The sequence below is a fragment of the Tachyglossus aculeatus genome, chromosome 20, assembly GCF_015852505.1.
Source record: "Tachyglossus aculeatus isolate mTacAcu1 chromosome 20, mTacAcu1.pri, whole genome shotgun sequence".
In the NCBI taxonomy this organism is placed as follows: domain Eukaryota; kingdom Metazoa; phylum Chordata; class Mammalia; order Monotremata; family Tachyglossidae; genus Tachyglossus; species Tachyglossus aculeatus.
Window position 1 is genome coordinate 14620897 of NC_052085.1, and position 16167 is coordinate 14637063.

The window sequence follows — 16167 nt, forward strand, 5'->3', positions numbered from 1 at the left end:
GACGAAGAAGAGAGTTGAAGAAAGGGAAAAGAGAGGGCTTAGTCAGGGAAGGCCTCTTGGAGGAAATGTGCCTGAAGGACCATGTTTCTTCGGGTTGGGGGAAGGAGGAAAGGGCCATGTTTCTTCAGATCTGGGGAAGGACATGCACAGTTTCCCCCTTGATATTCTGAGTGACATGTGGCTTTTGTAATGTGCATTTTCCCCCACAAAGCACACGCGATCGTCTGCTTCTTTCTTCTCCCGACTTACCGTGTAGCGAGTTTATGGCAAATGACTCCAGTGTCCGTTATGACTTCACTCAGCCTGAGCTCCAGGTGGACCTTACCCTGAAACGCAGGATGACAAAAAGATCCTCATGAAATGAAAGAACTCCATCCGAGGGCACCAACCCAATCAATCAATCAATTGTACTGCTATGGTCACCAATGATATTAAAGGCATTAAACACTCAATGAATACCATTATATAATAATAATAATAATAATAATGGTATTTGCTATGGGTCAAGCACTTAGGTAGATACTAAGGCTGAGAAGCAGCGTGGTTTAGAGGACAGAGCACAGGCCCAGGAATCAGAAGGACCTGGGTTCTAATCCTGACTGTGCCGATTGTCTGTTGTGCGGCTTTGGGCAAGTCACGTCACTGAGCCTCAGTTACCTCATCTGTAAACTGGAGATTAGGAGTGTGAGCCCCATGTGGGACAGGGACTGTGTCCAACCTAATTAACTCATATATACCCCAGGGCTTAGAACATAGTAAGCACTTTACAAGTACCATTTTTTAATTACTATTATTACTAAGCACTTGGGAGAGTACATCTTATCTATCTTATCCGCTCTACGACTTCCTTTTACCTATAACTGGTTCCAGGGTTTGCGTTCTCCGCTAGATTCTAGCGGAGAACGCTAGCCACATGTCTGCTGTGTGACCTTGGGCAAGTCACTTAACTTTTTGGAGCCTCAGTTACCTCATCTGTAAAATGGGGATGAGGACTGTGAGCCCCACGCGGGACAACCTGATCACCCTGTATCCCCCCAGCGCTTAGAATAGTGCTTTACACATAGTAAGCGCTTAACAAATGCCATCATTATTATTATTATTACTCCCTCCTGCTTAGACTGTGAGCCCCATGCGGGACAGGGACTGGGCCCAACCTGATTACCTGTACCTACCCTAGCGCTTAGTAAGGTGCTTGCCACATAGTAAGCACTTAATAAGTACGATTCTCTTATTATTGTTCTCCAAAATGTCCCCAGAGAAGTAACCAAAGCAGGGATTTGTCTCAGTCTTGTTCTCCATCTGAAAACACAGCCATTTGAGGAATTCAGGCTCAGTGATATCACAGAGCAGACCTCAAGAAGAAAACAACCTCAAAGCCACAGAAGACAGCAACTCACCCACCTTCAGTTTCCACCAGCTGCAGATTTGTGGTTCAATGCAAAAACACGTTAAAAAAAAAAACAAAACAGCAACAGCCCACACCTCACCCCCAGCAAAGCTGTCTTCCTTTTAAAACCAGTCGCCCTCACGGGGAGCCGAGGGATACGGGGGATTGAAGCCACTAATGGGTTCCCCCCAAAAGAGCTTCCATCATCAAAGCTCCCAATTGGTCCCACGATGGTTTGCCTTTGGGGGCTACGGAAGACCCCAGATTACTTAAATCACACACAAAGTCGCTAACTGTACCGAAAAGTGGGTGGGGGGGAAACGTGAGGAAACAAAGCTTCCCCTCAGACGGAGTTGATGAGAGAGGAGGAAACCAAAAGAGGCTTCCAGTTACTTGGCAAGGGTCATCAGTCACATTCATTGAGCGCTTACTGTGCGCAGAGCACTGTACTAAGTGCTCAATAAACAGACACATTCAATCAATCAATCAATCATATTTACTGACCGCTTACTGTGTGCAGAGCACTGTACTAAGCGCTTGGGAAGTACAAGTTGGCAATATATAGAGACAGTCCCTACCCAACAATGGGTTCACAGTCTAAAAGGGGGAGACGGAGACCAAAACCAAACATACTAACAAAATAAAAAAAATAGAATAGATATGTACAAGTAAAATAAATAAGTAAATAGAGTAATAAACATGTACAAACATATATACATATATACAGGTGCTGTGGGGAAGGGAAGGAGGTAAGATGGGGGGATGGAGAGGGGGACGAGGGGGAGAGGAAGGAAGGGGGTCAGTCTGGGAAGGCCTCCTGGAGGAGGTGAGCTCTCAGTAGGGCCTTGAAGGGAGGAAGAGAGCTAGCTTGGTGGATGGGCAGAGGGAGGGCATTCCAGGCCCAGGGGATGACGTGGGCCGGGGGTCGATGGCGGGACAGGCGAGAACGAGGTACGGTGAGGAGATTAGCGGCGGAGGAGCGAAGGGTGCGGGCTGGGCTGGAGAAGGAGAGAAGGGAGGTGAGGTAGGAGGGGGCGAGGTGATGGAGAGCCTTGAAGCCCAGGGTGAGGAGTTTCTGCCTGATGCGCAGATTGATTGGTAGCCACTTTTTGGAGTACATACACAGGTCTGGCGTCCTGCCTGGGACACATTCCTCTCCCACAACGAGCGTACAGTCTAGAGGGCCTTCCAGGTAGCAAACCTGACACCGCAGAGCCAGTACTTATGTCCATATCTGCAATTTATTTATTTATATTAATGTCTGTCTCCCCCTCTGGACTGTAAGCTCACCGTGGGCAGGGAATGTGTCGGACTGTTGTTACACTGTATTCTCCCAGATGCTTAGTACAGAGCTTGGCACAAAGTAAGCGCTCAATAAATAGGACTGAATGAATCAATGAAGTTCAAATTAGAAGACTGCTGTGGTGAAGTGGTATTTCGACTCACTCCTCCGAAGCAGCAAGCGGAATGTTTAGCAGGTTGTAAGCTCACTGTGGGCAGGGAATGAGTTTGACTGTTGTTATACTGAACTCTCCCAAGTGCCTAGTACAGTGCTCTGCACACAGGAAGTGCTCAATCAGTACAAATGAATGAATGAATGAGTGAGTGAATGAATGGAGGGGGGGGATGGTTAGGGAGAGGTTGGGTTTGTGGGTGCTAAGTGACTCGTCATCCGGATCACCATCAACAAATGCTATTTAGTGAGCACTTACTGTGTGCAGAGCACTGTACTAAGTGCCTAGGAGAGGACAATACAACAGAGTCAGCATGGCAATAATAATAATAATAATGATGGCATTTATTAAGCACTTACTATGTGCAAAGCACTGTTCTAAGTGCTGGGAAGATTACAAGGTAATCAGGTTGTCCCACGGGGGGCTCACAGTCTTCATCCCCATTTTACAGATGAGGTAACTGAGGCACAGAGAAGTTAATTGTTAATCACACAGCTGACAATTGGTGGGGTCGGCATTTGAACCCATGACCTCTGACTCCAAAGCCCGGGCTCTTTCCAGTGAGCCAAGCTGCTTCTCACCCCTTCCCACTGGCTAGAGCACAGGCTCCCAATTAACATTTATAAGAACAATAATATAATAAGTACGGTATTACTTAAGCGCTTACGATGTGCCGCGCACTGCTCTAAATGCTTGGGAGTTTGAGGTCTAGGGGCTTGGGGGCTCAAGATCCAGGGGCTCGGAGGTGAGAAGCAGTGTGCCCTAATAGAAACAACACAGGCCTGGGGGTCAGAGGAGCTGGGTTCTAATCCCAGGTCTGCCAATTGCTGTGCGACCTTGGGCAGGTCAGTTAACTTCTCAGTGCCTCAGTTTCCTCAACTGTAAAATGAGGATTCAATACCCGTTCTCCCTCCTATTTCAGGCTGTGAGCCCACTGTTGGGTAAGGACTGTCTCTATATGTTGCCAACTTATACTTCCCAAGCGCTTAGTACAGTGCTCTGCGCACAGTAAGCGCTCAATAAATACAATTGATTGATTGATAATGTGGGACAGGGACTGGGTCCGACCTAATTGCCAACTTGTACTTCCCAAGTGCTTAGTACAGTGCTCTGCACACAGTAAGTGCTCAATAAATATGATTGAATGAATGGACTAATAATAATAATAATAATGATAATAATAATGATAATAATGATAGCATTTACTAAGCACTTACTATGTGCAAAGCACTGATCTAAGCAGTGGGGTGGATACAAGGTGATCAGGTTGTCCCGCGTGGGGCTCACAGTCTTAATCCCCATTTTCCAGATGAGGGAACTGAGGCCCAGAGAAGTGAAGTGACTTGCCCAAAGTCACACAGCTGACAAGTGGCAGAGCCAGGATTTGAACCCATGACCTCTGGCTCCAAAGCCCGGGCTCTTTCCACTGAGCCACGCTGCTTCTCCGTACCACTTGTACCTACCCCAGTGCTTAAACAGTGGGACAACTTGATCACCTTGTATCCACCCCAGCGCTTAGAACAGTGCTTTGCACATCGTAATCGCTTAATAAATGCTATCATTATTATTATTATTACAAGTCAGTTAGGTCGAACCCAGTCCCTGTCCCACATGGGCTCACAGCCTGAAATAGGAGGGAGAACGGAGATTGAATCCTCATTTTACAGTTGAGGAAACTAAGGCACTGTGAGCCCACTGTTGGGTAGGGACTGTCTCTATATGTTGCCAACTTGTACTTCCCAAGCGCTTAGTACAGTGCTCTGCACACAGTAAGCGTTCAATAAATACGATTGATGGTGATGATGATTCCATGGTTTGAAACATGAATGTCTCAAACACTATCACTGGCTTTGTGACAAGACAGTTTGCCCCATCTTTAAAACAGAGGGAGGTTAAAATACCAAAATAGAAGCAGCACAGCGTAGTGGATAGAGCATGGGCTTGGGTGTCAGAAGGTCACGCGTTCTAATCCCACCTCGGCCACCTCTCTGCTGTGCGACCTTGGGCAAGTCGCTTCACTCCTCTGGGCCTCAGTTTCCTCATCTGTAAAACGGCGATTGAGACTGTGAGCCCCCTATGGGACAGGGACCGGGTCTAACCTGATTTGCTTGTCTCCACCCCAGCGCTTAGTACAGTGCCTGGTACATAGTAAGCGCTTAACAAGTACCCTAATTATTATTAGCATAAAACAAACTCACAAGGTCCAGGGGCTTGGGGGATGCTCGTGGCTCAATGGAAAAGAGCCCGGGCTTTGGAGTCAGAGGTCATGGGTTCAAACCCCAGCTCCGCCGATTGTCAGCTGTGTGGCTTTGGGCAAGTCACTTCACTTCTCCGGGCCTCAGTTCCCTCATCTGTAAAATGGGGATGAAGACTGTGAGCCCTGCGTGGGACAACCTGATCAGCTTGTAACCTCCCCAGCGCTTAGAACAGTGCTTTGCACATAGTAAGCACTTAATAAATGCCATTATTATTATTAGGACCAGGGGCTCAGGGGTTTGACGTCCCCGACGAAACACACACACACACACAGTGTAGAGGAGGCAGACAGAACCCTGTCATCAGCGCTTAGAACAGTGCTTTGCACATAGTAGGCGCTTAACAAATACCAACATTATTATTATTATTATTATTATAACAACCCTGCATGGAACAGAAGGGGGCTGCCCGTTTTTCCCTGCCTCGGGGCAGCCGGCTGTCGGAAATAGTAGCAGGTTGGCTGTGACCCACGGCAACAGACGGAATGGAGGTACTGCTTGATGGCAGGTTGTCTTCATCCTCTCCTCGTCCCCCACACACGCCGGGGAAGCGACTCTACCGAAGGAAATACTCTCCCGGGAAATTCTTAGAAAGGCCACCGTGTCCGGCTCAGAGAACTGCTCTCCCTTACCCCAATCAATCAATCATATTTATTGAGCACTTACTGTGTGCACAGCACTGTACTAAGCGCTTGGGAAGTACAAGCTGGCACCATATAGAGACGGTCCCTACCCAACAGTGGGCTCACAGTCTAGAAGCCACACCAGGGTGAATCCTCTTCATCATCATCATCATCATCATCATCAATCGTATTTATTGAGCGCTTACTATGTGCCGAGCACTGTACTAAGCGCTTGGGAAGTACAAATTGGCAACATATAGAGACAGTCCCTACCCAGCAGTGGGCTCACAGTCTAAAATGGGGAGACAGAGAACAAAACCAAACATACTAACAAAATAAAATAGAATAGATATGTAGAAATAAATAGAGTAAAAAAATATGTACAAACATATATACATCATCATCATCATCATCAATCGTATTTATTGAGCGCTTACTATGTGCAGAGCACTGTACTAAGCGCTTGGGAAGGACAAATTGGCAACATATAGAGACAGTCCCTACCCAACAGTGGGCTCACAGTCTAAAAGGGGGAGACAGAGAACAAAACCAAACATACTAACAAAATAAAATAAATAGAATAGATATGTACAGGTAAAATAAATAAATAAATAGAGTAATAAATAAGTACAAACATATATACATATATACAGGTACTGTGGGGAAGGGAAGGAGGTAAGATGGGGGGATGGAGAGGGGGACGAGGGGGAGAGGAAGGAAGGGGCTCAGTCTGGGAAGGCCTCCTGGAGGAGGTGAGCTCTCAGCAGGGCCTTGAAGGGAGGAAGCAGGGCCTTGAAGGGAGGCCTCTTCCCCCAAAGCCCCTCCATCTCAGTAAAGCGACCATAAAATACCCCACAGGCCCTTCCAGACTTTTCCAAGCAGAGGTAAAGGAGAGAACAGCCTGAATGCCATTCACGTTTCTCTTCCTCGAAATAAGCGCTTATCACACTTAGCCCCAAAGCAGCCATTTGGTAATTTGGGTGGTTTTCGCAGACTATAAGTAGAAGTGACCGGAGGGAGAAATGATTCCAAAAACAGAAGCCACCTCCGAACCCTGAAAGAAGCAGCTTTTACATTTCATTCTTTCTAGGTTTTCGTTTTTTTTTAGTTGCGTGATACACTTTAAATTTAGGAATGTCATAAATATCACAGTTATTATTAGAAATTGGTCTCCAGTGGAACTCTCTTGGATCCTAAGACCTAAGTGAAAATACAAAGATGTGGAGCAGGCAGATAAGTCCAACTTGTACTTCCCAAGCGCTCAGTACAGTGCTCTGCACACAGTAAGCGCTCAATACGATTGAATGAATGAATGGAAAATAATAACAACAACAACTGGGGTATTTGTTAAGCACCTACTCTGTGCCAAGCGCTGTACTAAGCGCTGGGGTAGTTACAAGTTAATCAGGTCGGACACAGTCCCTGCCCGACCTGGGGCTCACAGTCTGAGTAGGAGAGAGAACAGGTATTGAATCACCACTTTACAGATGAGGAAACGGAGACACAGAGAAGTTAAGTGCCTTGCCCTAGGTCACACAGCAAGCAAGTGGCGAAGCCGGCATTAGAACCCAGGTCTTCTGCTTCCCAGGCCTGTGCTCTTTCTTCTAGGCCGTGGGGCTTCTTAATACTGGCTCCCTTCACCTCTTACATCATCATCATCATCATCAATTGTATTTATTGAGCGCTTACTGTGTGCAGAGCACTGTACTAAGCGCTTGGGAAGTACAAATTGGCAACATATATTACATTACATTACAAGGGAGAATTGCTGTACATTGGGTAAAATGAACAATCATCTTCTAATCAATCAGTGGTATTTACTGAGTGCTTACTAAGTTCTTGAGAAAGTATAATAATAATAATAACAATAACATAAGCTTCCCCGCCCTACCTCTTACATTACAAGGGAGAATTGCTGTACAATGGATAAAATGAACAATCATCTTCTAATCAATCAGTGGTATTTACTGAGTGCTTACTAAGTTCTTGAGAAAGTATAATAATAATAATAACAATAACATAAGCTTCCCCGCCCTACCTCCTTCCCTTCCCCACAGCACCTGTATATATGTATATATGTTTGTATGGATTTATTACTCTATTTATTTATTTTACTTGTACATATCTATTCTATTTATTTTATCTTGTTAATATGCTTTGTTTTGTTCTCCATCTCCCCCTTCGAGACTGTGAGCCCACTGTTGGGTAGGGACCGTCTCTGTATGTTGCCAACTTGTACTTCCCAAGCGCTTAGTGCAGTGCTCTGCACACAGTAAGCGCTCAATAAATATGATTGATTGATTGATCAATTGATATAATACAAGAGAATTAGCAGACACGTTCTCTGCCCATAATGAGTTGAAAGTTTAGGGGGGGAGACGGACATTAATATGAATAAATAATATGAATATGAATATGAATATGAATAAATAATACTGCTTCAGAACTATGATCTGGATGGTCAACACACAGACACTCCAACAAAGGCAGAAAGAAAAGAGACGAGTGGAAGAAAGGATAAAAAGTAGTAGAAGAATAAAAAATGACTCTCCATCCCTAATTTGCACCTCAACTATTTACTCTGTAGCAGCAAACTTTGAAGAACAATGAAAGGGAATTGCCTGGGACATATGTAAGAAGATGTGGTGTGGCCTAGTGTAAAGAGCCAGGGCCTGAGTGTCAGAGGACCTGGGTTCTAATCCCAGCTCCGCCACGTGGGTGCTGTGTGACCTTGGACAAGTCACTTCACTTCTCTACGCCTCAGTTACCTCATCTGTAAAATGGGGGATTAAGACAGTGAGCTCTTCGTGGGAATGGGCCGTGTCCAACCTGATTAGCTTGTATCGACTCCAGTGGCTAAACACACTTAAAAAACACCATCAAATTAAAAACAAAGTCCAATGGTCAAAATCTTATTCATTCAATCATATTTATTGAGCACTTACTCTGATCAAAGGACTGTACTAAGTGCTTAAAGCACCAACAGAGAAAACCATGACCTGTAACTGACAAAGCCACTGGCTGCAGATACTCACTGAAAGCGTTACAAAAATTCCACCTCAATTTTAATAATAGTAACAATAACTATGGTATTTGTTAAGCGCTTACTGTGTGCGAAGCACCATTCTAAGCGCTGTTAGATACAAAGTAATCAGGTTGTCCCACGTAGGGCTCACAGTCTTCATCCCCATTTTACAGATGAGGTAACTGAGGCATAGAGAAGTTAAGTGGCTTGCCCAAGGTCACACAGCAGACAAGTGGCGGATCCGGGATTAGAACCCACATCCTCTGACTCCCAAGCCCGGGCTCTTGCCACGAAGCCACGCTGCCTTAATGACAAAAAAATTCCTGTATTTTAGCACTTACGTACATATCTGAGAAGCAGTGTGGCTCAGTGGCAAGAGCCCGGGCTTTGGAGTCAGAGGTCGCCGGTTCAAATCCCGGCTCTGCCAATTGTCAGCTGTGGGACTTTGGGCAAGTCACTTCACTTCTCTGGGCCTCAGTTACCTCATCTGGAAAATGGGGATTAAGACTGTGAGCCCCCTTTGGGACAACCTGATCACCTTGTAATCTCCACAGCGCTTAGAACAGTGCTTTGCACATAGTAAGCGCTTAATACCATTATTATTATTATTATTATTATATCTGTAATTCATTTACATCAGTGTCTGTCTCCCCCCTCTAGATTGTAAACCCGTTGTGGAGAGGAAATGTGTCTTCCAACTCTGCTACAGTAAGGGCTCAATAAATACCACTGATTGATTACCGCTGATTGATGATTTCATATCATCGCCTCGTCTGTTAACTGCAACAAGCTCAGGTGTAGGTTCTATATTCAGCTCGGAGAGTTCATCAGATATTAGGGTCAGATCCAATCGCTATCACTGTTCTTTCCCCTGCTGATTCATTCTCCCGTTTCCTTCTGCTTTCTGGACGTCTCCATCTGGTTGGCACCATAACTCATCTTTCTCAACTCATTCCTCTTTCTCACTTTTCCATCACTGTCAACACCGTTTCCCTCCCTGTCTCAGAAGCCTGAAATCCCAGGGTTAGCTCTGAATCCTCTGTCTTCTCCTTCCCACCTTCAGCCAGTCTGGAAATCTCCTAAATAATTTCATGAATCCACCCCCCCTCTCCTCTCCACCTTTAGAATCACCCTCTGCTGTGGATTTTTCTTAAAGCCTCCTGAGGTCTTTCTGGCTCCTTCCCTTCGAACACAACAGGGATAATAATAATAACTATTATTACTATAAGCGCTGGGATAGACACAAGATAATCAAGTTGGACACAGTCCCTTGTCCTTCAGTGCGCTCACCGTCTAAGAAGTAGTAGGAAGTAATAATAATAATTGATAATGATAATAATAATGGTATTTGTTAAGCGCTATGTGTCCAGCACAGTTTTAAGTGCTGGGAGAAATACAAGTTAATCAGGTTGGACACAGTCCATGTCCCTCATGGGGCCCACAGTCTAAGTAGGAGGGAGGAGGATTTAATCCCTACTTTGCAGGTGAGGAAACTGAGGCCCAGAGAAGTGAAGTGACTTGCCCAAGGTCCCCAAGCAGGCAAGTGGCGGAGTCAGAATTAGAACCCAGGTCCTCAGACTCCGGGCTTTTTCCACTAAGCCATGCTGCTGCCCAATAGATTAAACAGATAATAGATTACAGAGATTCCTGGTTTACAATACATAAATACTAGCAAGAGTCACCTGATTATAGTCCAAAGGATTCTGGGGACCTCCAGGGGTAGGAGGACAAGGGAAGTCTGACATTTTTAGTTTGCTTTGACTTCCACGCAATCTGTCTGTGGCCAGGGAATGTGTCCGTTCATTGTTCTATTGCGCTCTCCCAAGCACTTAATACAGTGCTCCGCACACAGTAAGCGCTCGGTAAATACGATTGAACGAACAGATGAACGGCCCTTGCGGAGCTGAGCTCACCTGCACTTCGGAATCGGCATCCACGTGCTGGAGCTGGAACCAAGTGTCTCTGTTGTGATATTTCTGCAGGTCTTCCTTCTGGATGGCCACTTTGCCTAAGAAATAATGAAATCCATGAGTCCATCCACCAGTGCCATCTGCCCAGTGCTTTCTGGGGGCAGAACCCTGTAGTAAATGCTTGGGAGATTAAAATAATTAATAATGACACTTTTTTCTGATATTAATAATAATAGTAACTGTGGCATTTGTTAAGCGCTTGCTACGTGCCAAGCACCGAACCAAGCACTGGGGTGGATACAAGCAAATCGGGTTGGACACAATCCCTTTCCCATAAGGGGCTCACAGTCTTAATCTTGTTAAGCACTTACTGTGTGCCAAGCACTGTGCCAATAGCTAGGGTAGATACAAGTACCTGTCCAACTTGGAGCTCACAGTCTTAATCCTCCTTTTACAGATGAGGTATAACTGAGGCACAGAGAGGGTAAGTACCTTGCCTAAGGTCACCCAGCAGACAAGTGGAGGAGCTGGGATTGATCAGAAGCCACGACCTCTGGCTCCCAAGCCCGGGCTCTTTGGCACTAGGCCACGCTGTAACATATAGAGGAAGTGCTTCCCTGCTCTGAACGCTAAGGAATCTCGGATGAGGGCAAATCCCGACCTCACAGGATGGCGTAGAGAACTATGGTACCTTGTGTGGTACAATCAGAATCATCAAATACCTGTTCTCCCTTCTACTTAGCCTGTGAGTCATTCATTCAATCGTATTTATTGAGCGCTTACTATGTGCAGAGCACTGTACTAAGCGCCTGGGAAGTACAAGTTAGCAGCATATAGAGACGGTCCCTACCCAACAGTGGGCTCACTGTCTAGAAGACTGATTAAGTCTGATTAAGACTGTGAGCCCCCTGCGGGAGTCCTATGTGGAACAAGAAATGTGGCTGACCTGATTAACTTAAATTTATCTCAGTGTTTAGAATGCTGTTTGTCACAAAGTAAACGCTTAACAAATATAATAACAATAGGCCACGAGCCCCTTGCTGCACTGTGTGGCCCTGGGCAAGTCACTTCACTTCTCTGGGCCTTGGTTACCTCATCTGTAAAATGGGGATTGAGACCGTGAGCCTCACATGGCACAGGGACTGTGTCCAAACCGATCTATCTGTATCTGCCCAAGTGCTTAGTACAGTGACTGGCATATAGTATGTGCTTAACTAATGCTACAATCATTATTAATGATTAATGAGCCCCCCGTGGGACAACCTGATCACCTTGTAACCTCCCCAGCACTTAGAACAGTGCTTTGCACATAGTAAGTGCTTAATAAATGCCATTATTATTATTATTACTGTTAAAGCCGACCTGCTTATGTTTTACCTATCCCAATGCCTGTCACGTAATAAGTGCTTATTGAATACCAAAATTATGACCAAAGCTGGCCTTAAAGAGAAGAGTGGAGCAGTAAACTGATGAAGACTGGGAGGAAAAGAAAAAGAACCCACCCAAATGTCCTGTACCCACCCGGAAGGGAGAGCTGAATCAATCAATCAATCAATCAATCAATCAATCGTATTTATTGAGCGCTTACTGTGTGCAGAGCACTGTACTAAGCGCTTGGGGAGTACAAGTTGGCAACATATAGAGACAGTCCCTACCCAACAGTGGGCTCACAGTCTAGATGCTGAAAAAGTGGCTTCCACCAGGACTTGGATAAAACGCTAGAGTTATTCAAATAATGGGCTGCTTGGCGTCCTCTGGCTCATTCATCACCCAATTATAAGTGTGTAATGACATCGTTCACGGTGCAGCTTTGTAATTTCCTCTGCCCGTGGATTGTTCAGTTACAGCCTCTCTGATGCTTGCTACCGCCTTTTTTTCTTTCCCTGGCATTTGCGAAGCGCTTCCTATGTGCCAGGCACTGTACTAAGCGCTAGAAGCTAGTCAGGTTGGGCACAGTCCATGTCCCACCTGGGGCACACAGTCTTAATCTCCTTTTCACAGATGAGGAACTGAGGCATGGGGAAGTGAAGTGACTTGCCCAGGGTCACACAGCAGACAAATGATGGGGCTATCAATCCACTAGGGCATGCCGTTATTCAGCATATCGATCCGTTGTGATTCAGTTACGTGGGTTCCTGGACCCTAGCAGGGCCTAACGGATAGAGCATGGCCCTGGGAGTCATAAGGACGTGGGTTCTAATCCCGGCTCTGCCACGTGGGCAAGTCACTTTGGTTCTCTGGGCCTCAGTTTCTTCATCTAGAAAATGGGGATTGACACTGGCCTTTAGGGCGAGGTATCCCAGCAGCAGTTGGTGCTGAGACGCCCCTCCCGCCCTCTTTTCCCACCCCCGCCCCAGGCATAGCTGTGGGCGACAGCTCATAAAAGCCCTGCTGGATTTGGTCCCAAATGCCAGGTGACTTGATTCAGGAGAAACATGACAAGGGACTCTAAGAAACTGCAGCTCCAGCTTAATTACATTTGACACTCTTGTAAAGCGGTATAGTGACGGCCAACTTCAAGAGCGTAATCTTTAATTAAGGGGAAAAAAACCCACCTATCGAGACTGCCTAAAGCAAAATATTTGAAAAATGGAGCTCGGTGGAGGAAAAGTGTTACAGGAGCATTAGACTTGTCACAATACACAAAGGAAGCAAAGTTGTGTTGTTGCTGTTTTTTAATGGGATTTGTTAAGCACTTACCATGGGCCAGGCTCTGTTCTAAGCGCTCGGGTAGATACAAGGTAATCAGGTCCCACATGGGGTTTACCGTCTTAATCCCCATTTTACAGATGGGGTAACTGAGGCCCAGAGAAATGAAGTGACTTGCCCACGGCCCCACAGAAGACTCGTGGCAGAGCCAGGATTAGAACCCAGGCCCTTCCGACTCCAAGGCCCGTGCTTTATCCATTAATAATAACAATAATGGCATTTATTAAGCGCTTCCTATGTGCAAAGCACTGTTCTAAGTGCTGGGGAGGTTACAAGGTGATGAGGTTGTCCCACGGGGGGCTCACAGTAGTCTTCATCCCCATTTTACAGATGAGGTGACTGAGGCCCAGAGAAGTGAAGTGACTTGCCCAAAGTCACACAGCTGACAATTGGCAGAGTTGGGATTTGAACCCATGGCCTCTGACTCCAAAGCCCGGGCTCTTTTCCACCGAGCCACGCTGCTAAGCCATGCTGCTTCTAATAGTATTTGTTAAGCACTTACAATGTGCCAAGGACTTTGCTAAGCATTGGGGTGGATACAAGCCAACCTGGTTGGACACAGCCCCGTCTCACGTGGGGCTCACAGTCACAGTCCCCATTTTACAGATGAGGTAACTGAGGCCCAGAGAAGTGAAGTGCCTTCCACCATGCCCTGCTTTTCACAGAAGAATCTGACAGGCAGAGTGCTGGTCGAAGCAGAAAGGAAGTTGTCGAGATGGTGAACGTATCTTCCCAGCTACAGCAGTTAGGGTTAGACAATTCTTCAGGAGTGTAATGAGGGGGACCGAATTGAGATGGGAGACCGGAAATATCTCCTCTGCCTTTGGTTTATATCTTCGGTCTCAAAGAATAAGGGTGAAACCACATTCCTAGTGTGGGCTATTCATTTCATTCCACCTTCCCCTGGAAGCAAGTGCTTTAATTTCAAATGATAAGATACGCTTTCTTTCTGTACTATCCAAAATAGTTTAAGCTGACCTGGCAATCTTAATCTTTACCAGCTATTTTCCAGTATCTCTTTGAAGAGAGACAAGGGCTACAATCTAAATTACAGCATGTCAGTGTTTCATCATCATCATCATCAATCGTATTTATTGAGCGCTTACTGTGTGCAGAGCACTGTACTAAGCGCTTGGGAAGTACAAGTTGGCAACATACAGAGACAGTCCCTACCCAACAGTGGGCTCACAGTCTAAAAGGGGGAGACAGAGAACAAAACCAAACATACTAACAAAATAAAATAAATAGAATAGATATATACAAGTAAAATAAATAAATAAATTGAGTAATAAATATGTACAAGCATATATACATATATACAGGTGCTGTGGGGAAGGGAAGGAGGTAAGATGGGGGAATGGAAAGACTTGTACCATCATTATTAAAGTAGTAAAGGAGGCAGTTTTACCAGGTCTCTGGTAATAATTCAGCCTGAAGACTCACTGGGGAACAGGATATTTCCAGGAGTAACAGATTGGTATTATAAAACTGGAGAGCTTGGAAGCTTGCTTTTTCATTGTTAATAACGAGTATTTTGTATAAACCCACCTCTTCAATCTGTCACCAAATCCTTTCGGTTTGATCTTCACAACATTGCTAAAATCTGCCCTTTCCTCTCCATCTAAACGGTTACCACATTAATTCAAGCACTTATCCTTTCCCACCCTGACTGCTGCATCAGCCTCCTTGCTGACCTCCCTACTTCCCAACTCTCCCCACTCCAGTCCATCCTGAAGTGAACTCTGCTGCCCGGATCATTTCTCGACAAAAACGTTCATTCACATTTCCCCACTCCTCAAGCGGGTAGTAGTAGGAGAGTAGCGAGGTGAGGTAAGAGGGGGCGAGGTGATGGAGGGCTTTAAAGCCAATGGCGAGGAGTTTCTGGTTGATGTGGAGGCAGATGGGCAACCACCGGAGGTTTCTGAGGCGTGGGGAAGCATGGCCCGAACCCAGGTGTGCCAGGGCAGCCACGGCACAATCGTTTCCGAATCCCACTCCGGCACCGCGGCGGGCTGCTCTGACACCACCAAGGCCCACGGCTCACCCACATCCTGGGCACTTGGCCAGTGTTGGCCGGGCCGCACTTGTGCCCAGAGAGAGGCCGGTGTCAGGCCCCCTGACGCCGCCCAGCCGGATGGCTCACCTCAACCGTTCCTGACAGGGATCTTATCTGGCACTGGAGAAGGCCCTGCTGAGAGCTCACCTCCTCCAGGAGGCCTTCCCAGACTGAGCCCCTTCCTTCCTCTCCCCCTCGTCCCCCTCTCCATCCCCCCATCTTACCTCCCTCCCTTCCCCACAGCACCTGTATATATGTATATATGTTTGTACATATTTTTTTTACTCTATTTATTTATTTAATTTATTTGTACATGTCTATTCTATTTATTTTATTTTGTTAGTATGTTTGGTTTTGTTGTCTGTCTCCCCCTTTTAGACTGTGAGCCCACTGTTGGGTAGGGACTGTCTCTATATGTTGCCAATTTGTACTTCCCAAGCGCTTAGTACAGTGCTCTGCACATAGTAAGCGCTCAATAAATACGATTGATGATGATGATGATGATGATGATGGAGAACCGAGGACAAAACGGATTCCACACGCGCTCGGCCGGGTTCCCAGGCAGGCATTTGGGAGCCACACATGGAAGGCACGGTTGTCGCGGCAAATCCCACCATCCCCCTGCCTCTGCTCCACTTCCTGATCTGGCTGAACCTGACCCACCGCCTCAGGATTCTGTCCCTCAGAGAAATGAATTTCCCCAGAATAATCTTCAGAGCCGGGGCTGGACCCAGAACACCCTGCTTTA

At 46.2% G+C, this 16167-nt stretch overlaps 1 protein-coding gene across 3 annotated transcripts in view; it reads right to left on the reverse strand.

Annotated features, from left to right (window-relative positions):
- RASA3 (RAS p21 protein activator 3) overlaps positions 1 to 16167 on the reverse strand; it is a 180308-nt gene that overhangs the window by 64830 nt on the left and 99311 nt on the right. For 2 of the 3 annotated variants that reach the window (XM_038762059.1, XM_038762058.1), the window contains exons 4-5: positions 10658 to 10752; positions 250 to 326 (exon numbers count right to left, since the gene is read on the reverse strand). In XM_038762059.1, coding sequence (XP_038617987.1) covers positions 250 to 326; positions 10658 to 10752 — 172 coding nt within the window. Of the gene's footprint in view, positions 1 to 249; positions 327 to 1401; positions 1424 to 10657; positions 10753 to 16167 lie in introns of those variants that run through there. The other variant, XM_038762060.1, reaches the window with a different exon arrangement.